This window comes from Arvicola amphibius, chromosome 2 (assembly GCF_903992535.2).
Source record: "Arvicola amphibius chromosome 2, mArvAmp1.2, whole genome shotgun sequence".
NCBI lineage: Eukaryota > Metazoa > Chordata > Mammalia > Rodentia > Cricetidae > Arvicola > Arvicola amphibius.
In genome coordinates this window covers 10,730,508-10,754,490 of record NC_052048.2, presented here as the reverse complement: position 1 = coordinate 10,754,490, position 23,983 = coordinate 10,730,508, and the positions used below count along the sequence as shown (strand labels likewise).

General features: G+C 38.1%; 1 protein-coding gene across 25 annotated transcripts in view; it reads left to right on the top strand.

The window, feature by feature from the left end:
* Pik3c2g (phosphatidylinositol-4-phosphate 3-kinase catalytic subunit type 2 gamma) overlaps window positions 1–23,983 on the top strand; it is a 346,977-nt gene that overhangs the window by 222,421 nt on the left and 100,573 nt on the right. For all 25 annotated transcript variants that reach the window (XR_005284220.1, XM_038318262.1, XM_038318253.1 and 22 more), the window contains 6 exons: window positions 1,332–1,512; window positions 5,897–6,004; window positions 11,497–11,589; window positions 13,302–13,431; window positions 18,045–18,181; window positions 18,804–18,973. Coding sequence is in view for 24 of the 25 variants with exons in the window: in XM_038318262.1 (XP_038174190.1) it covers window positions 1,332–1,512; window positions 5,897–6,004; window positions 11,497–11,589; window positions 13,302–13,431; window positions 18,045–18,181; window positions 18,804–18,973 (819 nt within the window). In the remaining variant the exon portion in view is untranslated. The remainder of the gene's footprint in view (window positions 1–1,331; window positions 1,513–5,896; window positions 6,005–11,496; window positions 11,590–13,301; window positions 13,432–18,044; window positions 18,182–18,803; window positions 18,974–23,983) is intronic.

Genomic DNA, 23,983 nt, shown 5'->3' with positions numbered 1-23,983 from the left:
ATTTTGGGAATTTTGTTCTTATTTTTTTGCTACAATGCCAAACATTTTTTGCCCGTATTCTTGACCCCTGATTTTCTTCAAGTTTTTCTAGTATTAATGCTATTTTCAGAAGAGGAGAAAATTAAAGACTAATTAAGATTACAGGAATCGATCTGAGAGTAGTTAAGTTTCAAAGGAAGTGTTCCTTTTTATTCTACTCTTGTGTTTTAGGGCATAATGGAAAGCAAGGTTTTAGCATATTGTAATTGCTTTTAAGGCAATATAAATTGCCAAGTGGAAGACAGAATAATCAAATTCCTGTCTCCATGCCCCGTCCTTGCAAGTATCCTCACTTGTGCTCCATGGCTTCAGGAGCAGACTTCCTTCCAGGCATTCAGAAGTTAACGTGGTGAAGCTGCAAATGCAGATAGACTCCATGCTCCAAGGTGCTAGACACATGATTATGTCAGCACTCCACAGTCTCCACAACTGGACACAGTGAGGATCATTATTTTATACACAGAGAAAGAAGGAGAGATTGTTCAGCAGTTACAAGAACATGCTGCTCTTGCAAAGGACAAGAATTCAGTTCCCAGCATCTACCTCGGATGACTCACAATCACCTCTAAATCCAGTTCCAGGGATTCAACACCCTCTTCCAGCCTTCAAGGGCACTTATACACATATGCACACACACACACACACACACACACACACACACACACACACACACACATCTTAAAAAAATTAAATATCTTTTTAAAACACAAAAAGAATATTCCAGCTTAAGTGGCACATATAATGTAGAGCTAAGAATTGAACTCAGAAATGTCCAGAAACAAACAAAACAGTCTCTTGCCTTTACAGTGTTTTCCTTCAGATTATGGGGGGACATTCTGATGGTGCAGTGGCATCAATGCATTTGGACATGATGGACTAGGGCAGATTCTCGACAAAATGTTCACCTTCATAGTAAAGCTAGAATAATAGCATCATCCCTTGGAAAAAAGTGTTTATCAATCCTTGCCCATATTTTAGTAATTCTGAGATTTCCTGACTAAAGTGTTTGTTATAGAATTAAGGAGAGTGAAAGAAGAAGAAGTACATTGGGAATTGAAATAAGGAAGGGCAGCATTTTTATTGATTCTTCTCTCTTGGAGCCTCATTAGCTATCAGATGAAATTTGATAACTGCCAACAAATAAGCAGCATTCTCCCCATTTTAAGCTGCTAAACTGCCCCAAGCCACCACATACAGATTAGTCTAAAATATACTTATCGCTATTGCCGGAGGTGTTTTCTCTCTTTTTTAAGTCTCCTTCAGACACAGGACCTGCTTTTGTTTTCCTCCAGGCTGCTGAGGGATGCACAAGGTGAAGCCTTCTTTCAAAGCTGGTATCAGAAGCTGTCGGCCGCTCTCCAGTTCTGTGTAGGAGAAGCCCTGAACGATGAGCTTTCCAAGGAGCAGAAACTTGTCAAACTTCTGGGTGATATCGGAGAGAAAGTCAAGTCGGCCAGTGACCCTCAGAGACGGGTTGGTAGAGATCAATCTTTGAATAATGTAAAATGCCTACCTTGGAACCAACCGTTTCGGTTTTATTTCTCAAATACACTTAGTCACAAAAATTTCCAATCAAGTATTTTTTTTTCATTTGTTTTTCTTAAAATTAATGGGATTCTCAGTCACTAGGATACAAATGACTTTGGTATGTCAGGAGCCGTGTGTGACCCAGACAGGTCACAACAAGAAGATACATACTTGAAAGCAGTTTGAGCAAAAAAAAAATGTCCTGAGGAGATTGTTGTAGGAGGCCACTTGTTTGTTCCCAGATGCTCAGCCCCGAAATAATCACACAGAAACCATATTATTTGCAATACTGTTTGGCCAATAGCTTAAGCGTATTTCCAGCTAACTCATATCTTAAATTAACCCATCTCTATTAATCTGTGTATCACCACGAGGTGTCTCTCTCTCTCTGGTGGGACTACATGACATCTTATGATTCTATCTTCTTTCTCCCAGCATTCAGTTTAGTTTTCCCTGCCTACCTATATTCTGCCCTGCTCAGGCCTAAGTCAGTTTGGTTATTAACCAATGGTATTCACGGCATATAGAGGGGAATCCCACATCAGGAGATATTTTTTTTTTAAATTTTATTTTACTCTTAATAGTGTGTGTGTGTGTGTGTGTGTGTGTGTGTGTGTGTGAATATGTCCCTTTGTGAGTATATTACATGAGTGTAGGTGTTCCCATAGGCCCATGAAAGGCAGTAGGGCCCTGACACTGTGGTTACAGGGAGTTGTGAGCTTCCTGTTTTAGGCTCTGGGAACAGAACTCAAATCCTCTGGAAGACCAGGAAGCACTAGTTATTTTTAACCACTTGGTGATCACTATAGACCCCTGAGGTTACAACCTTGACACTGTGACATAATCAGCCTTCTGAGAGAGGGTCACAGTCCAGTTCTATGCTGTTCTAAGAAGCATTTTTATAACAAATAAAATTAATTAAATAAACATCAACAGTATTATGGGTAGTCATATTTTTATATTAAGATCTGCATATAACAGAGGTTCTCAACATTCCTAATGTTGCACAATCCTTTGATATAGTTCCTTATATTGCATTGACCCCTCCCAACACAAAATTATTTTTGCTTCTCCTTCATAACTATAATTTTGCTACTGTTATGAATGATAATGTAGATATCTATGTTTTATGATGGTCTTAGATGACCCCTGTGAAAGGGTTGTTCAACCCCCAAAGGGGTGCCAACAGACAGGTTGAGAAAAATTAACATATAATAACTAAAGTATTCTGCCTATTTCTCAGCAGCATAACTGCATCTAACTATTCTTTTTCTTGACTTAAAACACATTGGAGCTTTTTAATTATCTGCATCATTAGCTCCATTCATTGATGCAGACCATTAAGGAGGTTGTTTTAAGCTTGATGTTGCATAAACAGGAGGGCAGTGGACACCCACCCTCTGCATAAGGAGCATTATTCAAAAGCAGTTGAGTACTTACCACAGACAAGAAGTTAAGGCTAGAAATTATGGCTAAAGCATGATCTTGTCTTCAAGGAACCTCAATTCCTTTGCACTGCCTAAAATCAATAAGAATGCTCAACAGACTCTATGAAAATAACAACATACAAAATGTTCTATGCTGGTAGAGTTTTTCTTATTGTGGTCATTCTCAAATAATCACTCAGAGGTGTAATATTAATTATAAATGTTTGGCCCATAGCTCAGGCTTGTTAATAACTATCTCTGACATTTCCAGTAAACTCATGTTTCTTATTTACCCCCTGCCATATAGTAGTACCTTTATTAGCATGGCATGTTTATCTCCTGCTCCCTCTGCATCTGGCTCAAGATTTTGAGTCTGCCCCTTTCCTTCCCAGCATTCTCAATTTGACTTTCCAGCTTAACTCTATCCTGTTCATCTATTGTCCAGTCAGCTTGTTTATTAAACCAATCACAGTGACAAATCCTCATGGTGTACAAAGGGATTATTTCACAATGGTCCTAAATTTGTTTCATAAACTAGGATTTTCCTACTGAAAGTCATTACCTTTAATAAAAATGCCAGAAAGTATACTACTTCACCTATGTAAGAGGTAATGGAGCCAAAATGGATAAACACAGAATGTATTCTTTAAGTGGGAAATATATAAATACCCCAAGGATACTTCAGGCATATGAAAGGTAATATCTTTTAAATCCTCGAATTTCTCCATTAATAAAAAAGAATAGCAAATTACATAAATTGGTAGAACTTTCCAGAAATTTGGATTTAGGTTTGTTTCTCATCTCTTGATTTATAATTCCTTAAGGTTCAGCTATACACCAGAGCTGAATAATACTGGTACTGCTTGGATAGCTTACATCAAGTTCTAGAAAGCCACTGGTATTACTAACTTTTTCACCTAACTGGCAGTGTTGGTTTTTTAAAAAAAATACCTTTTCATATGGAAATAATGGGAAGATAAACAAAAGATAGAAGGTGTAATGAGTATCTCTTTTTAAAACTTTCATATTATATATATATATATTTGTTTGTGAATTAAATGCATATGTATAATGTAATTAAATCCACCCTCATTCCTTCCTCTCAAATCCCCCTCTGTCTTCTGTAACATTTTTCCCTCCCAACTTTATCCATTTTTTTTCAAACTAGAGTCCACTTATTACTTCAGTATGTGAATGGATATAAGGCTATCATCAGAGCATGTGGCAACCCATCATCAAGGCTTCATCTCAGAGGAAGTTGACTCTTCCTCTCCCAGTAGCCAAGAATCATCAATAGGTCTTCAGCTAAGGGTGGGACTTTGTGAGCCCCTACCCCATCCATGTTAGAATTTTGGCTGGTTCCATCCTATGTAAGTCTCATTCAGGCAATCACAGTCACTGTTAGTTCATGCATGCAATAGCCCTATCATGTCAAAAACACACATTTTTACATCAACAGCTACCTTCAACTCATCAATTTTCTACTCCCTCTTCCATGATGATCCCTAAATAGTGCTCTTGTGAATTTTATTTTCTTTATGTTGTGGATGTGTATGATGTGTCAGGGAGTGTACACATGCCATGGTGTGGCCGTGGGAATCAGAGTACAACTTTTAGGAGTTGGTTCTCTTCTACTTTGAGGTTTGGAGATCAAATTCAGGTTGCCAGACTAACTTGAGAAGCCCTTTCACCTGCTGATCTCCCATCTTGATGGTGCTTTTTTAAAAAAATATTTAAATTTCTGTTTAAATGAAAAGCACTGATTAAATCTAACTGCAGAAAATGGCGAAGAGGTTTTTGCTTAATGGGCGTGTCACCACACTCTCTGTCCCTCAAAACTCCACCTTAGGTTCGCTGACACCTCAGAGAAGTTAGGAATGGAAACTCAGCTCTTAAAGGAAAATTGTTTGATTGACAGTTTGGCCAAACCAGGGAGAGGGTGAGTGCTGAGTTCTCTTATTTTCCTGTAACAATACTGCCACTTTAGAGAAAACGTGCAACAAAGGTCAAAACATATGTCCTGGCTAATTTACCTGTGACGTAAGTGGTCAGAGCTGTTGGCAACATCTTTCTGTGTATGAGCACTGTGCAGCTCCTGGGGAAAATTGAGGAGCATAGATTCCCCTTCATGAAATCATCAGGCAAACCCACATATAGATAACACAAGAAGGAAAGTAGCAGAAAAATATCAGGGTGGAATTTTCCATCCGTCTAGATCCTGGGAGAAACAGATTTTACCATTTGACATGAATCAAGAATAAGAGCTAAGAAACTTTCCTGAGGTAAACTCTACTAACCAAATTAAATTTCAGCTTTATCATTCACAAGAAGTATTTTCAAACCTTGGATGAAAAAAAGCTAGAAATGTCCTCACTGGTATTGAATGAACAGTTGTTCACATTGTTGTTCCTGACAGCATAGTCTCATTAACGTTTGTGTCATTGTTTTACCAATGTATATAAATAATTTTAGTAAAATGTGTTAACTATTACATATAATACCTGATAGCTATAAATGAAGATTTCAGGAAATTATTTTTAAAGATCAAGTAAATAATTGCTTAACACAGGATTTGAAATCAGTGGACTACAGTCAAGTCCAACTGGTCCTGGTTTTTGACCACTGCACAATGCTTGGCATGAGATTTGCTTCTGGTTGAACTTGCGGTCTTTGAGAAAGGACATGAACTCTTTTGCTGTGTGCTTTCACCACCCCTCCTATTGTGTCTTTCCTGCTGTTCCATCATATGTCATTTGCCACCCACCTGATCCCACAGTCCATCACAGCATCACCCCCCGAGGTAAAGAGTTTATTTAATCAATACAAGAAACGTGTAACTCAAAGACTTGAGTTCTTTACAATTTTTTAAGCATTGTTTTTTTCTGATTATTTTTTTCTCACAGGATGTTCTAAAGAAAGAGATTGGCAGTCTAGAAGAATTCTTTAAAGATATAAAGACTTGTCATCTTCCTCTGGACCCAGCACTGTGCATAAAAGGAATCGATCGTGATGTAAGTCAATATATTTAATAGATAAATGGGCTGCTTATTCTTTTATTCTTTAGTTCATCAAACATTTTTACATAGCATAAATGATTCACAAATGAATAGTGCAACTACCTTAAAGAAAATAGTTTAATCCTCTCCACACTGTATATATTGTATTTATTTTGCTGAGTTGGAAAACCATTGATCATGTAGCGGTGTATTTGTTGGTTTAGAAAGAAACTATCAGTTTATTGAAAAATGAAAAACACAAACAACGGTATTTCTCAAACTGAGTGGATGTCTTTTACCACCTGGGATTATTGAATTGAGAGCTTCATGCATGAAACTTTTCCATATCCCTCTGAGTTATGAAGGGTTGGACCAGCTGGCAGAGCTGGTTACAATTTCATGCCTATTTATATTATGTGGATAATGTGTCTATTACATTAATCTCTTTAGTTATCCAAATCCATTTTGATTCAATTTAATATGCATCAGTGTGTTACTTATTTTGTGATTTTTATCCGTGTCTGTAAAGTCTTCCCTAGTGTTTTCAGACTCATGACTTCCTAAGCCTTCTATTCCTAATCCTCTGTCATGTGGCACCTCCTCAATAACTTTTATCTGACTGGAATCTCTCTTTCTCCTTTATTCCCACTAAGCTTTATTATCCTCCCTCTCGAAAATGCTAGAGTAGAAAGACACTAATAGGGAAAATGATTGATAAGTGAGATTTAAAAGTGAAGAGGTTAAGCTATCGTGCATGAACAGTAAATGATACTGAAGTCAAGTCATAAGACAACAAAACCAACAGCTAACGAGAGAAAATCAATCTACTACTGATGTAAATACAAAAAGCTTGCAAAATATTTTATTTTACAACATCATCTCAATGACTTTGCTACTGTCAAGACCCTTTTACAAACTTTCCTGACATGCCTCAAAAACATATTTGGGGAAAAATATCAAAACACTAAATCCTATAAATTGGCATAGGTCCATCTGGGCTAAAATTTAAAACATTACTAATGGTTTAAAAGTTGTTTGAGTTTTCAAATATTAGCTGTATCCATTGACTAATAAATAGATAAAGGTTAAAGCATGTTAGAGATGCTTAATATAGAAAGAAAAATGGGATCACAAACACCAGTTCTTGGTTTTTGCTTCTTTTTTGAGAGAGAGAGAGACAGAGACAGAGACAGAGAGAAAGAAAGAGACACACAGAGAGAGGTAGTTTAAGGAAATATGATTTAATTTTGGGAGCTAAAATTATAAGTACATTGTGGTTTAGACATGCATTGGGGTAGGAGTTTGCTGTAGGCAGTGTTTGTGCTAAGGACTGGTCCTCGGAAGCCAGGGTGAGCTGGCTGGACCAGTAGTCAACAGCGAGGGAGGTGCTCACCCTGTTGTTAAAGCTACATTCCTTCCCTACACTGGAAGTACTGTCAAGAAGCTCAGGAGCTGCCCCAAGTAGAGCCGCCTCCTGGCCCTATTTGCCGCGACCCTCTCTGGAACAGAGATGAGCTTCTGCGGCACAGCCATAGCAAGAACTGAAATAACCATATGACATTCTCATGGCACCATTTAATCTGTCCTCCAGTCCTACTGAGCAGTGCAATGACAAACCTTACAGCCGAAATGAATGCGGTAAAGCTCTTGCTGGAATAGAGATGCTTACAGAGCTTTCTAGAGTCTACACTGGGGAGAAGCAGCGTGCAAGCCGAGAGCGTAGCAAGGCCTTCAGTTAGAGAAAATGTCTCACTCATTATCAAAATCTCCAGCACCAGAGTCAAACACATACATGTAGGCAGTTGGGAAGATCTGCCACTTAGAACTCTGAGTTGTTGACTGCCAGTGAAAAAGCTATTGAAAGCAATGTGACATGGCGGGGTAAGCTTTGTTAACCAATCATCTTTAAGAGGTGGAGCCTAGTTAAGGCGTGGCTTCCTCTCCCTCCCTCTCTCCCTCTCTCTCTCCCTCCCTCCCTCCCTCCCTCCCTCCATCCATCCTTCTCTCTCTCTCTCTCTCTCTCTCTCTCTCTCTCTCTCTCTCTCTCTCTCTCTCTCTCTCTCTCTCTCTCTCTCTCTGGTACTCCCACAACACAGTTTACCTTGGACTTCCCGTTCCTGTCTCGTGAGTTTTTCCTTTATAATAATAAAAATATAATTGTTCTATCCTTTAGCTAGCCTGGTTATTTTCCGTATCGAACTAATTTCTACAGGGACAAGGCATTCAGTCTCTTTCTGTGTATCAGGCACCAGATGAACAAAGCCACTCTCTGGATGTCTAGCCATGTAAACATATGCAGTCACAATTCATACCTCATTATACAACAAAAAAATTCACATTGGTAAGGGACTTTATAAGCGTAATGAATATGAGTTCTGTTATAGCACCAGTCCCATTGTTTGTCAAAGACACCTTACACATGACATAAAAAAGCTATCTGGTGTATGTATACCACTACCACTCCTAGTTCACAGTATACTGGAGAGTTCACACTGGAGTGAATCCTATGAGTTAAGTGAATGTGCGAAAGACTTGAGTCTGGGATTTATCAGTGGGAGAAAAGCTCGGGCCTTACACAATTTATGTTGTAAAGCATAGTTCTCAAAGGCAGACAGCAAGGGTCTTAGGCTTGTGTTGTGTTCTCTTTACAAGAAAAATTCTCAACCATGCCTCCCCCAGGGAACCGCTAATTGTACGATTCCTTGATTTCTATTTGAGTTGCTGAGGTATGAACCAGATGATAAAGTTGAGATTCTCTTAATGCAGTCTGTCTTCGTGGATGGAAAAGCAAGGATCAGGCATTTTATTTACTTACAGGTTTCCTTTTTGTCAACTATTTTTATATCTATGCCAATCACCTCTGCTTCTCAAGGACAGAGGTCATACCTTTTTCTCTCTTTCACCTTTAATCTTCCTTTCTTTCTTCTGGTTTCACCAAACATAAAATAACCTGCAAGACTTTGATTCAGTCCTCCCTGCCCCTTTATCATGATGCTTTTAGTCCACCTTTCAAACTTCTTCTCTTAAGTTGTCTTTTGTGGTTTGCTTTTTCCTACCCAGGAAACCCTTCCTCTGCCTATTTACTAATATTCATGCTGCTCATAATCTTCAAGATCTAGTTCATCTCCAAATGACTTTATTCTTCTGATTCCTCTTCATTCAACTGTAACAAATTTCTTCGTGAATTTTCATGTTAATACACATGTGTATACGTTCATGCCAGTTTTCACTGACACTTTAACTAAATGCAATGCTTCTTTCTCTTTGCATCCAGATAACTGTGTGTGCATTGCAGTTGTTGAGAATAGAATACTTTTTACATGACTCTCACTAAATATACTGTGTGTTAAAACAAGAAATGAAACAATGGAAGCAGAATAGAGTCAAGAAAAATAAGAGCGTCTAAGGCATGTTTCAGTCACCTTTTGGCTTTTTCTGTTCTCTTGAGCTGCCAGCCTTCAAAACAAGGCCCACAAACTGGAATTCAGAATTTATCTAGGCTTATTTCTGTCTAATATAGGATTCCTTAATTCTATAACCTGATAAGATCATAACATTTACTAATAATTTCATAGCATAACAAGATCATATAATTCACTACAGGATCATATGACTCCTACAGCAGAAATATGTGCTTCTCATCCAGCCCCACCTTTCAAACTATCAAACTCAAATTGATTCAGCATGCAAAAGTTTGTGTTTGCTCAGAAATTAGATAAGATTTGTGTTGACAACTGAGTTAAAAAAATAGATCCCTTTCTTCTTAGTGTATACTGATTTCAGATGTCAGATACACATATCCAAACTCATCCTTCAATCCATATTGATATCATATTTTACTGACTTGATGGATTGAACATAACAAATCCTGTTCTTTTCTTTAGTATCGATTTAGCTCTTTGGCCTCAATATGACTTCTCTAGAAATTTATGCACAAGAAGTCTTTCAACCCCCAAATAAATTGGAAGAATAAACAAAAGGGAAAGTTGAGTGGAGACAGTCAACAGTGAAAAATTTAAGATACAAGTAGGAAATGTGAGGAAAGAAGAAAATGAGGCTGTGTTGTTATCTATGGAGAACACATTAACTAACAAAGTAATGTTTTAATATTTAAGTACCCTTTTATTCTCAAGCTCAGCAGAATGCATCTCATAATCATTAATTCTTTTATCTTTTACAAAACTGCACAAAAAGTTTCTTATTCTCTACTCTACAGTATAGTGAGATACATTAGACAATAATTTTAAAATCTTATATCTAATAAAAAAGGGAGTCAGGATTAGAAGTCAGATCTCTCAGATCCATATTTCTTTAAAACATATTCCAGGGCAAAACAAATTGAAAGAAAATGATTTTTTTAAATAGCAAATTTAGTTTTCATCTCTTAGCCAACTATAAAAAACAAGACGTCTACATACCTCTTAGTTTATTCTAAGAATGAGTGTATCTGTCTCCATTCTTTGATGTGTTAGTCACTTTTCTGCTACTGGGTTTAGTCACTTTTCTGTCACTTTTTAAAGCCACTTCAGGGAAGAAGGGTTTATTCTGGCTAGCAGTTCCAGAGGGATAGAGTCCATCATGGTGGGAAAGTCATAACAGGCACCTGAAGCAGAAGCTAATCACATTTCTACCCACACATAGGAAACAGAGAGAGAGAGAAAGCAGGAAATGGGAGATCCCTAGTGTTGGTCTTCCAGCAAGACTCCATTTCCAAACGTTTCCATAACCTCCCCAAACATCGCCAGCAACTGTAGATCAAGAATTCAAACATACGAGTTTATGAAGGACACTTCTTATTCAAAACACCACACTTAGGCTACACAAGGCATGTTCTCATTCTCATAAGAGAGTGAGATGGTATGTGACTTCATCATGCTTCTCAGAGGATCTGAAATTTGAAGCTTGAGAATTAGGTCTGTAATTTTCCATTTAATAATTTGGAATAGGGTTGAAAATTGTGGTCGAAGGATTTTAACCTACTAAAAAGTGGGATTCTCTACTTTAAAGTACAATATTTAACGCCCTTATTTGAGGAGGGTATGTGCTACAATACCCTGAAAAATATGTGGACTCAAGTCTATAAAGACTGTGGTTTTTCCCTGTTTATACCTTATTCCACATGAATACACTACACAAAGGTTGTTATCATACTGATAAGATAGTGAGATGGTACAGGACTTCATCATGGAACTCAGAAGAATGTGCAATTTAAAGCTTGAGAATTAGTTGTGAAATTTTCCACTTAATAGTATGGAATATGGTTGATGGTAGGTTCCCAAAACTGTAGAAAGCAAGGTAAGAAGAAAAGCGTACTATGGCAAACATTGCAATTGGAAAACTAATGTTAGTTTGTTTAATTTTGACAAATACAATTCTTTGTTCCAAAGTATAAAATTATACTTATTTCTTTTGTTTACTCATCTAGCAAAATCTTCAAGGGGCTGTGATTTTTCACAAAGGTGTTGTCTTTGCTTGATTTTGCTCACCATTTTTCTCTTCTCCTATAGGCATGCTCATATTTCACATCTAATGCTTTGCCATTGAAGATCACTTTCATCAATGCTGATCCAATGGGTGAAAACATCGGTGTTATTTTTAAGGTACACTAACTTTCCTGAATCTCAAAATTGATTCCATGAGCAGAACTATTGATTTATTGCTCACTAAAAGAAATGATTTCAGTTATTTTCCTTTGGCAAAAACACAGAGGTTTCCCAATTATTTTAGAGTCTGTCTCTTTACAGAATTATGGTGCATGCCAAGTTGATTGGCAATAAATCAAATGCTGCTGGCTAACTGCCAAGTATCCTTCAGTTCAAATCTTAACTAAGCTTGAATGAATGAACGCAGAGAATCACTTTTGAATGGCATAGTGAAATGTGTGAGAAGCTTCCAGAAGCAGAATTGTCTTTTTGTCTAGATTAAAAAATTATAAAAAAAAAAATGGTGATATCACCTGGAACCTGGATAGTATAAACTACTTTAAGTACTTGGTTATTTTTTGTTACACCCACACACACACACATTCATGATGGAGCATGAATGAAGGTCTTTTGGGAGTTGGTTTTCTTCCTCCATCACATCAGTCCTGGGAATTGAACTCATCAAGCATGGCCTTTACTCACTCAACCATTTAACCATCTCACCAACCATGTTTAGTCTTGGTTTTGTTGTCGTTTCTTTTCTCCTGTTTTTCTTCTTATTTTTGAAGGAAGAGAAGGTTTCATGTAGGCTGCTATCTTTGAACTCCTGATCCTCCAGCCTCTACCTCCGAAATGCTAAAATTATAGGAATGAATCACCACTTGCCTATTTCAGTAAATTGGATTATTTCCTTTTCTCTATAAATAAAAAACAAATAAGGAGAAATTCAGTCTTCATATGAACCATGCGGAAGTAAAAGGGTTGTAGATGGGGTGGGCAGGTCACAAGGAGACACTGACAAGGAGGGGTAAGTGGAAGTATGAGCTGCCATTCATCTAGTGAATACAGTCAGTTATGCAACAATGTCCTGGGGTGAATCTTTGGTGAACTCTGGCTAATTTTGGAAATGAAGATAATGATGCTCACATGGCCTTTTACTCTCAGAACCTTCAGCACCAGTGATCACAAAATGTTCTGTTTCATGAAGAAAAAAAAGAAAGCAACTTCAGCAGGAGTTGTCTTTGCATAAATCTGAGGACAGTTGAATAACCAAACTCTCACTTATGTGAAAGCACAGAGTTTTTTTCCCTTTGGAACCCATTGTGCTTGTTCATGTAGGATGAAAACCACCTATTTGTTGTTTCTTATTTTCAGAGATGGTTTCCTCTGAAAACCATCTTGAATCTTCCACAGTAGAGGCCAAAGACTCACAGGTACCACATCACACGTGTGCTCTTTGTGGCATAGTGAATAAGCAGCAGGGATTCTAATTGCATTTCTGTGCATAGGCTTAAGTCAGAGCAAGTCATCTTCACTTCCTAATCTCTCTTGGTTGAGATGAAACCTGAGTAAACATTCATTCTGCCTTGCTGCATTAGACTTTGAGTCGAAGAAACTGTGTGTGGATAAAGAATGAGGAGATTACTATCAAAGTCAGCATCCCAAGCAGTGCTTCTCATTCGACAGCTGGAGCTCCTCTACCCCTTTAAAGGCCAAATCTCCCTCTCTTTGTCTGCTGTCAGAAGCATGGGGTGCTCACTCTTGGTGCTAATGAAACCACCCTAAATTGAGCTGGAATGAAATTCTTTGGGGAAATTGGTATAGACCACATTGGGATGCTTTGATTGGCACTTGTGGAGAGGTGTGAGCCTGCAATCTTGTTTTGACAGGCTGGGGATGATCTTCGGCAAGATATGCTTGTTCTGCAGATTATTCAAGTGATGGACAACATTTGGCTGCAGGAGGGCCTCAATATGCAAATGATCATTTATAGATGTCTGTCTACAGGAAAAGCCCAAGGTCAGTGCAAATTTGAAAACAAGGTGATTTACATTGTTTACCTCCCTTATTCTCTGGTAATATGCTGCATACCAACAGCTTATAGGCTCCATATTCAAAGATCCAAAGACCTGTGCCTGCTCCCTTCAAAAAAAAAAAGAATATTTTTCAAAATTACAAACCAGCATGATTGATATAAAGCATAACTTGCTTTTAGGTACTAATTATAACTTTGCAATTCAGACATTAACAGTGACATTCTTGTTTCCCTCTAGGAATTAGTTGCTTTGATGACTATTCAGTTTTCCTTCATTTCCTAAAATAATGTAGGTGTTGACATCTGTAGTGATGATATCATAGTACCCAGCCTCACAGACTAGTGTTGTAACAGATATTGACAGCCCAGGAAGAGATTCAGTTCCAAACATCACAGTTTGGAAGTTTTCTCCTGAATGAATGTTACTTTTCACCAGTATAAAGTCAATCTTTCATAGCTAGCATCATCCATAATCGAATAACCTGTCCAATAAAAACCATTGTCATCATTAACAGATAATTTGCCTATGATTAGAGAAACCCTATCCTTATAAACACATGGTGTAACAACACTTATTTATTATTTATTACTTATTATTATTTGTGTATGCATCTGTGTGTACATACAAAATGTGTGTGGGTGAAGCATGAAATGGTCCTTATATGAAGGTCAGGTGATAGTTTGGGAGATCAGTCTCCCTTTCCACTCCCATGGTCTTAATAATCAAACTCAGCTCATCAGGCTTGAGTGGCAAGAGGATTTGCTTGCTGAGCCATCTCCCTGGCCTAGAACTGTCATTTAATTTTTTAAAAAAAAATTTTGAATAGCTATAAAATCAGTCAAAATGAGCAAGCATGCACACTTTGAGCATGATTCAAAATTTCTTTTCCTTTATAAAATCCAAACCTAAATGTGCAATATGGTTTAGTTTCATTGATTAGTTTTACTTCTGAAGATTGTTGATGTTTTTATTTTGCAAGTTTGCTAAATTTCACATTAATGCTTGCAATTGCACAAAGTGTACATGGAAGTTTCTGTCCTACCCGATCACACAATGATCCAGTTCCAAAGAAACATACATAAGCTTATACTAATTATAAACTGTTTGGCTATTAGCTCAGGCTTATTATTAACTAGCTCTTACAACTTAAATTAGCCCATAATTCTTATTTATGTCTAGCCATGTGACTTGGTATCTTTTATCAGTAAGACATTCTCGTCTTTCTTCCTCTACATCTGGCTGGTGACTGTGTCTCTCTGCTTTTCCTCTTCGCAAGATTCTTTTAGTCTAACTGTGCTACCTATACTTCCTACCTGACTACTGGCCAAACTGGACAATCAGCATCTTATTAAACCATTATGAGTGACAAATCTTTACAGTGTAAAAAAGCATTATCCCATAGCAACAAAGTCATAGGATTTCCTACATAGTTATACTATCTCTAAGTATTTTTTCTTTTTAAACATTTTTAATGGTGAATGATCATTCTATATACTGTAGGGTTCAATAATGAGTATTTTTTAAAACACATTATGTATTTTGATCATATTCAGCCTCATACCCTTCTTTTCTCCTTCTACTCTTTCCCCTTTTTGATGGCCTCCTTCCATCCTGAAGCCTGCACTTTCCTTGCATGTCGTGTGTGTGTGTGTGTGTGTGTGTGTGTGTGTGTGTGTGTGTGTGTGTAAGTATATATACATAAGTATACAATTTAATGTAGCTATAAAAACAGGGTCCACAAATGGAAGAAAATATACTATTCGTCATTCTGATCCTAGTATTTTTAACTTCCTATAATATAGTGATCTCTCATTGAATCCATTTTCCAGTAAGCAACATCAATTCATTCTTCTTTACGACTACATAAAGCTCCATTGTGAATATACCACATTTTTTTAAACTGTTGTATAGTTTCATTCACTTACTCTGGAAAAAAATCTTAAATCATATGGTAATTTTATTTTTATTCCAAGAGATTCTACTACTTAAACCTATTGTTACAAAGATGCCATCACTATGAAGGTCATCTCTTCTTGAGGTCCTGGCAAAAGCCTTGGGGCCCTAGCAGTATGTCTTGAGAAGTTAGTTGTTAAATGTAGAATCCCCTCTCAGCTGACCCAGGAACTACTATAAATCATAGACAAGCTTACTTTTGTTCCAATAGTAGGAGCTCTGCTCCAAGCCTTTCCTAATTTCTTACACACAGTCTCTGATCACTGCTGCATTGGAATTGTCATCTCTTGCTTTCCACCCTTGCTGGTCTCATAGAAGGAACCTAAGTCTTCCATATCCTAATCTGCTAGGGAAGTAAGAATGAAACCAGTTTAGCCAGATGGTGCATCTGATCTCCCATAGATCATCCACACTTTAGAAATTGAGTAAATGCTTGGTTCCAGAGGAATCCTTCAGTTCCATCTACTCCTGTCTGTTGGCACAGCATGCAAGCCAGGTGAAATCTTCCACAGTTAATCAGGAGTTTCTAAAGAAACAATGGTAGACTTTTCCAAAGTGGCAAATGGCAGATGTTATTTCCCTCTCCATGTACCATCGCCCTTCTTGACGGAAGATTTATAAAGGGAATTATGCTGACAGAACACTTCTTCAACACAAATAGAGAGTAAAATGAATGCCGTTTTCAGAAGACAAGGTTACGTTTTCATTAGATTCTGGGCTTATTGAATACCTATTGTTCAAAAAGCATTCAATTTTATGGCCCTCTATGTGGTCATAGAAATTTTCCTGTGCCCGTCATCCTCTGAGCATTTGATTGTGCAACTCTTAACTGTTGTGAGGATTGTAAACATAAGGAAGTCTAGATTTCAATTTATTCCAGTGAGTTCATTTATAAAGTAGTGCCTAGAGAATTATTAGAAGATGCTCATCTCGGGAGAGGTTGAAATACTATTTGTGCTGTTATCACTGTTTTCCAAAGGTTGCTAATATGTAAATATTTTCAAGACCTCTGGTTTTTAGTCTATACAGTATAACGAGTTTAGGAGCACAGTGAAAAGCCTTGATGGATGAGTGGCCATGGAGGCAAAGGTCCTACTTAAGTTCAATCAATACACACTCCCTTTTAAAGGAAATCATTATTCCTGTTTCTCCTTAATGCTGTCTGACAGGAAAGGAGCATGTGGCTCTCCCTATGGCTTCTCTGTTCACCCTCAGAAATTTAACATATAACAGAGGTGTTTCTGTTAGTTTAAACAGAATTTTATTTTTAAAGTTGTGTGTGTGTGTGTGTGTGTGTGTGTGTGTGTGTGGAGTAGTAGTAGTAGTAGTAGTAGTAATGTGTGCATCCATGTTTTTGCATATAAGAGCATATTCATGTGCATACACATACATATAAAAGATAAAGGTTGAAGTGGAATATCTTCATCTTCACTCTCCATTCTATATATTGAGAAATAGTCTTTTATAAAAATTATTGAGAATTTTTACATGAAATATGATTTTGTTCACTCCTTCTTTCTTGCTCCAACTCCTCCCATTTCGTCCTATCTTTGGACCTGACATGACTGTTGTACTCATGTACTTGAGTACTTTGTAAACAGGGTGTTCCTACAAACAATGTTTATTCTAGGCATAATCCAAACAGAGTGCCCCTCCCTTCTGGATTGTGCAGAAGATGTAGTGAAGGCAGGCATCGGACTAATGAATGAAGATCATTACTTTCATACAAAGGACCCGCACAACATCAAGCCAGCTAAAACTCAAGCACAAATGGATCATATGATATTCAGGCCGTACCCTGTACTGAAAAACTACTGACAGTTGATCATGTCTGAGGGTGGGATGATGAATCATTGTATTTGAGGATGTTGCCACTGGTAGGATGTCCATGCTCCAATGGATGGCTCCACAGCCATGCATATATACAGGCACTAACTGAACCTCTTAAGTTAGAAGATGGATGTGGAGAAGAGAAAAAAGAGGGGAGTCTCCTGCTTAATTCAGAGCTTTCATACTTGGGAGTTTGGCTACTCACCATGCCTTTTGTACAGCTCCTGAAGGCTGAAATTTATAGGCATACCACCATGCCCTCCTGACATTTACAGAAATACTGGGGATCTGAACTCCAGTTCTCACCCTTTTTAGTAAACACTTTACCAAGGAACCTTTTCTTCAGCACTCTGAACAGATATTTTATCATATATTTGACATGTTTATTGAGGGAATTATATTTTGTTCATGGGAGACAGAAACTTATTTGCTACTTAAATGTGAAAATCCTCCTGTAAAGTTTCATCACCCCTACCCCCACCCCTGACACGTGACAATCAGTCTTCTTTTCTAGTGACCATGGGCTTCCATGATACCATCTATATTGGCACTCTACCATAATTCTAGAAGGAAAGCATTAAGCTGCTTCTAATAGATCTGATGGAAATCTAACATATTCAGATTGATGAGAGCCAGGAAGAGTGAGCAGGAGCCCCCTAGACAAGGCTTTTACAAAGATGGTTTGAGAGGAAGGAAAAAGTCCAAACAGTGTTGACAAACACTGTTGCAACTCACTTTGAGGTCCATGGTCTATGTGTGCATCATCCTGGGAATCAATGTTAGCATCCTTAATCTCTCTCCACTGTCATACAGGATTGATAGAGATGGTGCCAGATGCCATAACACTTGCCAAGATCCATCTCCACTCTGGGTTGATAGGACCACTGAAAGAAAACACCATCAAGAAGTGGTTCAGTCAGCACAACCACTTAAAAGAAGATTATGAAAAGGTTTGTTCTTTTGGAACTAATTTTAAGTAATTTACTTAAATAAAGAATATGCTTTGGTCCATTAATATTGTGATTTATGGTAAAGTAAATTAAATCCACCTTGAGTTCTAATTTACTCACTTATCAGCCACATGAGTATGACCCAATTTAACTGGCATACTAACTAGATGAAAGTCTCTCTGCCTTTTGTTTTCCTTCTGGGTGAAGCTCCTGGCTATGCATAAAGAATCTCTTCACTCAGATATCACGTTCTGTAGATGATGACTTCTAAAACTAAATCCTTCTGGTAACTTCTACCTATTTGCACACAATCTCCATTTATAAATAAACCCCTATGTTAAATGTCTTCTGTTATGCCCTGACTTTTCATCTACCATTGTTAAATATCTTGTAGAATGTAAGATAAATGATAGAAATAGATTATAGATATGTGATTGATAGAAAGATACATAGATAACATAGATATGCTGCATAATAGGTAATAGAAATAAAGATATGTAATAGATAGATAGTTCTATCTATACACAGGTGGTCTATACTAGAAATAGATAGATGGTAGATAATTAGAGGTGTTTTTCCTCTTTACTATTGTCATTCTGTGTCATTGTTTTTCAACTCACAGGCCCTGAGGAACTTTTTTTACTCTTGTGCTGGCTGGTGTGTGGTAACGTTCATCTTGGGAGTCTGTGACCGACATAATGACAACATCATGCTGACAAAGTCAGGCCACATGTTTCATATTGACTTTGGAAAATTCTTGGGTCATGCACAAACATTTGGCGGCATAAAAAGGTCAGTTCACAAGCATTTATTGCAATAATTAAGCAATGCTCTAAATAATATATAGTGTATAATGGCAGAGGAGCCCATCAAGTAACTTTTACAATCCCCCCAGGGTAATATAAATATGATTATAAGTCTAAAAAGATGGAAGGAAGGAATTTTTTCAGTAAATTATTAACAAAAGAGAGTTTCTTCAAGATGTTAAGAAATTATAATGGTCTTCTTCCGTGGGTTACTATATCTATTCCAACTAATTGTTTCAGTCATTTGTTTTTTATTTTCTTACAAACTTTAGATGGGAAATTATACATGAGTTGATAGTCCTGATCCATTTGGTATACTGTGTGTAGGGGTTAACCACCAGGATTTTAGCATAGTACAATTAGCCAGTTCCCCAACCTGACTTAGCCTTGAAATGCCCCTCAGATATTTAGTGAGGATATGGATAAAAGAGTAAACAATGCTACAAACCCTGGCTTCCTTCACTATTGTGGTTGGAATGCAAAGTGTCTCACATGGGCTCATGCATCTGGATCTATGTATCTACCACTGATAGCCCTGACTTAGAAGGCTCTGGGACCTTCAGGAGGTGGATCCTGACTAAAATAAGTGCATCACTTCGGGAAGGGGTGGTTTAAGGTTTTCTGGTCCCTCTTCATGGTGTCCTATTGGCTCTCCACTTCCAACTCTAGAAGGATATAGCACAACCTTACACTCTGGCCATCATGTTTGAGCCTCTGTGATGAACTCTGTTCCTTCCTACTATATCTTAAAACAAACCTTTCCACATATTTTGTCAAGGTAATGAGAAAAGTAACCAGAAGTGGCATTAAACTAATAAACAACACCAAGGTAGAAGGAAATAAGAACTCCTCATAGGAAACACAAAGCAAGTAACGGGGGGTAAAAGGGAATAGGGCAGGCATGCTGTTTTAAAGAAACTTTTCAGAGGAGAAGACAGAGGCATAGTGGAGATGCATCACAGGAGACAAAGAAAATAGAACATCCCCTGGACCTGAGATTTCTGGAAAGAGAATTCTCAGCCCTGTGCCAAAGCTGACCCCCAGCTGCTGTGAGTTTTCTAACTTCTCAGAGAACAAACACATCTCAGCAACCACTGTAAAGGATTTCATACCCTGTCCATAAACAAGTGTTCCCTCTCATTGCTGTAATTGTGAGATTAAAAAGGATTGACACTAGCAGACTAAATCAAAGGGCATCACATCCCCGGCATTGCTTAAGGATTTGGGGACCATTTGCCTAATTCCTGCAATGGAAATAATGAGGAATTTCCCAGTTTACTAAAACCAAATGGATTTTCCTTTGAAGTATTGCTTAATTATAATCTTCGTTTCTCCATTTTCTTTAACAAAGTAATAAATAAAAGTGATTATGAAATCATGCACTCACAATCAAATTTTCAGTCAGTTCTTCGGTAATAATGCCTGTAAAGAAACTTTTTCGTGATGTAAGATAAACTGTAGTAATAAACTCAGACTTGAATGTGATAAATTCTTATTGGTAACTTTTTCTTATAAAACAGGATAAATGAAGAAGAACTTCATTTGTAACCACAATTCCTCTTCTAAGTTATTTTTTTTCAAAAATCTTATTTATTGTTATATTGCCAGTATATATGGACTTTCACTTTGGCAAAACTAATCTTACACCAAATCATTGCCTGTCTTTTATCCATATTTTTATTGATTAAAATTGCTTTTTGAAAAACTTAAGCATGGATATAATCCATTTGTTTCTCTCTCTCTCTCTCTCTCTCTCTCTCTCTCTCTCTCTCTCTCTCTCTCTCTTATTCCTTCCACTCCTCTCATTCCTGCCCAGGACTCCCTATAGGTCCCTTACCCACCCACATTCATGCCTTTTTGTTTTGTTTTGCAACCCATTAATTTTAACTGGATACTCTGTCTGTGTGGCCACAGACTTGGACCTATTCATTGAAACCTTATGGGATCAGTATCTGGTACAGGACTGAAGGCAATGGCTGTCTCTTCCTTAGAAACCATCAGTTGAAAATAGTTCTCCATGGAAGGTACCCTGGTTAGTTTTTGTTGTCAACATGAAACAAACTAAAGTCACCTAGGAGAGAGGAACATCAGCTGAGGAAAAGCCTCCATCAAAATGGCCTGTGACTTGTCTATGAGACATTTTCTTGGTTGCTAATGGATAAAGGGGGGGCCAATGTGTTGTGGATGGTGCCACACCGAACAGGTGGTCCTGGTGTTTGTTTGACAGTTTGTTGTTTGTGTGACTGTGTGTGTGTATGTGTGTGTGTGTGTGTGTGTGTGTGTGTGTGTGTGTGTGTTCTAAACATGAGTTAGAGGGAGCTAGCCATCAGACTAGACTTCTTTTGTGGTTTGTTAATAAATTATGGCCTAGAAGTATAAACTAAAATAAACTCTGTCCTGTCCAAGTAGCTTTTGGGCACAGTGTTTATCACAGCAACAGAAAAGCAAATTAGAATAGAGCAGGAGGGCCCCACGAGTCCCGTCCCACTCATGATGACCTCTGGCAGGCACTAAGTCTAAGGCACAGGTCTAGGGCAGCAGAATGTAACTACTGCAAGATACTACTGTGAACGCTGTGTTCTGCCGTGAAGATGGCTTTCCATGTACTTCCCAGCTCCTACATCCTCACAGCTCACTCTTCAGCACCCTTCTCTGAGGCTTCCAGAGTATTTCCTTTAGGGCTGAGCACCCAGTCAGCATTTATTCTAAAAATATTGAGTATCCTTTTATTTTTAATTCACTATGGTTCACTGACTGCATGGGGTGCTGAAAGGGCAGTAGAATGAGCTTAGAGCAGCAGGTTCCAGGGCCCCTTACCTGTCCACATGAGGCACTAAAAGGGCAGCAAAAGATTAAGTCTTCTTGTAACTTTTTTTCTAAGTAATTTCAGTTAATTTTTCACAAAAAAATGTTATCCCCTGTTTTATTCAATTAAAAACAGTCAGTATTCAACACCGTACTTCTTTTTTCTTATGGCTGTCATTTCTGGATGTTTAGCAATCCACTTTTCATACTCCAGAAAGGCCTTGTTTGAGTCACTGACCATTCATTCCCATGGGAGGAACTTTGTAGGAAGCTGGTGTCTCAGTGCGCTGCCACTCACTGTTAAAAGTAAGTAACTACATAAAAAGCCCTATGTAATAAAATAATTTGTTATATGAACACTGGTCAAGGTCAGTTACTCTGAGGCTCTGAGGATAAGCTGGGTGTGTGTGTGTGTGTGTGTGTGTGTGTGTGTGTGTGAGAGAGAGAGAGAGAGAGAGAGAGAGAGAGAGAGAGAGAGAGAGAGAATTTGTGTGTTTTATACTAGTGCTATCACGTACTTAACATATGATCTTCAGTCAATCTCATTTGTGTGCCTCAGTTTTCTTATGTATATTTTGAACTTTCTTAAAGATTAAATAATTATATATCAGAGGGTGGTAATATATTTCAGCAAGCCACCCCTAACCTATGGGGTAATTTTGGACACAAGCAGAGGTGAGATGGACCTGGCCCATGTCATGATGGCTTGCCAGAGCTCATTCCCTGTAGTATATGCCTTCTCAACCAACGTCCCTGATGACAGCACATTACTGGCTAGAAATCAGCAATAATTGGAATATTTATTCCATGGAAATTGGCAAAGGTCATAAACTCACAAACTAATTTTCTTCAATGAGAAAATTCTGTAGATTTTCAGCTGAAAAAAAATGGGATGACTGAGAAAAATTGGAGAACATAAAAGAGATGGAAGAGAGAACAAATTAAACCCTGATTACCCTGCTTTCCTGCCCTCCATGAGTCTCACCTGCCACCTTTGTTGTCCTCTTGGCTTGTCTCAGGTACAATGTGCTTCTCTCTGTCAGCCCTGCTAGCCTTGATTCTAAATCTACTCTTTAAGGGAAGTCCATAAATATGCCTCTAGAGTGAGCATAGCATAGGAACTTCAGCTGAGCTGTGGCTGTAGCTCTGTGGTAGAATAGTCAGTACCATGTGGTAGAACAGAATAGGTAGTATAGCATGCATCCGATTCCCATGATAGGAAAGTGAGGAGGAAGGAAATGCTGAAGGGAAGAGGTAAAGAAGGAAGGAAGAGAGGAAGAAAGGAAAGAAGGAAGATGGGAGGGAAGAGAGGGATGGGAAAAGTAAGGAAGTTAGGAGGAAGGGAGGGAAAGGAGGAAGGGAGAGAAAGGAGGGAGGGGGGAAGGAAGGAAGGAAAGAAGGGAGGGAGGAAGAAGGAATAAAGGGGGGAGGGAGGGAGGGAAGAAAGGAAGGAGGGAGGGAGGGAGGAGAAAATGCCATACATCTCATACTGGATGAATGACTCAGTTCTGAGCTTAGTAAGAAATACTAAGTCTATTTCTTGTAAACCACAACTACATGAGATACAAATGCTTTCAGGAGTAACTTGAGTTCATCTTTGACCTGCTTTTAAACCCTTTTACTTCCAATGTGGTGCCACAAGCATGACTTTCACCCACACATTACAGCATTGGTGAACTTGTTTTCATATCCAGACTGTCTGTCCCAAGCAAGTATCAGAATTCTATGGAAGTCATAGCTATGCACTTCCCTCATCTATGATTCAAAGGAAAAGCCCAGTAATTTTGAGGATCCCGTCACCCTTCTGGCCATCATTAAATCCTGGCTCAGTACAAATGCAGTTCATCGAAATATAGAGAAGACTTAACTGTTCTAAAAAGGTTGTTGGGGGCGTCTTCCTAACAACCTTTTTAGAACAGTTAAGTCTTCTCTAAAAAGGTTGTTGTCTTTTATCTACCATCATCTAAAAAGAGACAGGATGTACCTGAGTTTCCAGAGACCTTCTGACTCACTATGTAAAGTTATTAAATAGTTAAAAATCAGGGACTTCACGAGCACTAAAGACATGTGATGCTTGCACAAGGGTCTGAACAAGAGGGAAAATGTTTTGCATTTAAGAAATTACAGGTGAAACTCTACTCAGCTGATAATTGCTGAGAGCATGGAGATCTCATGGGGGTTTAGTGTTCAT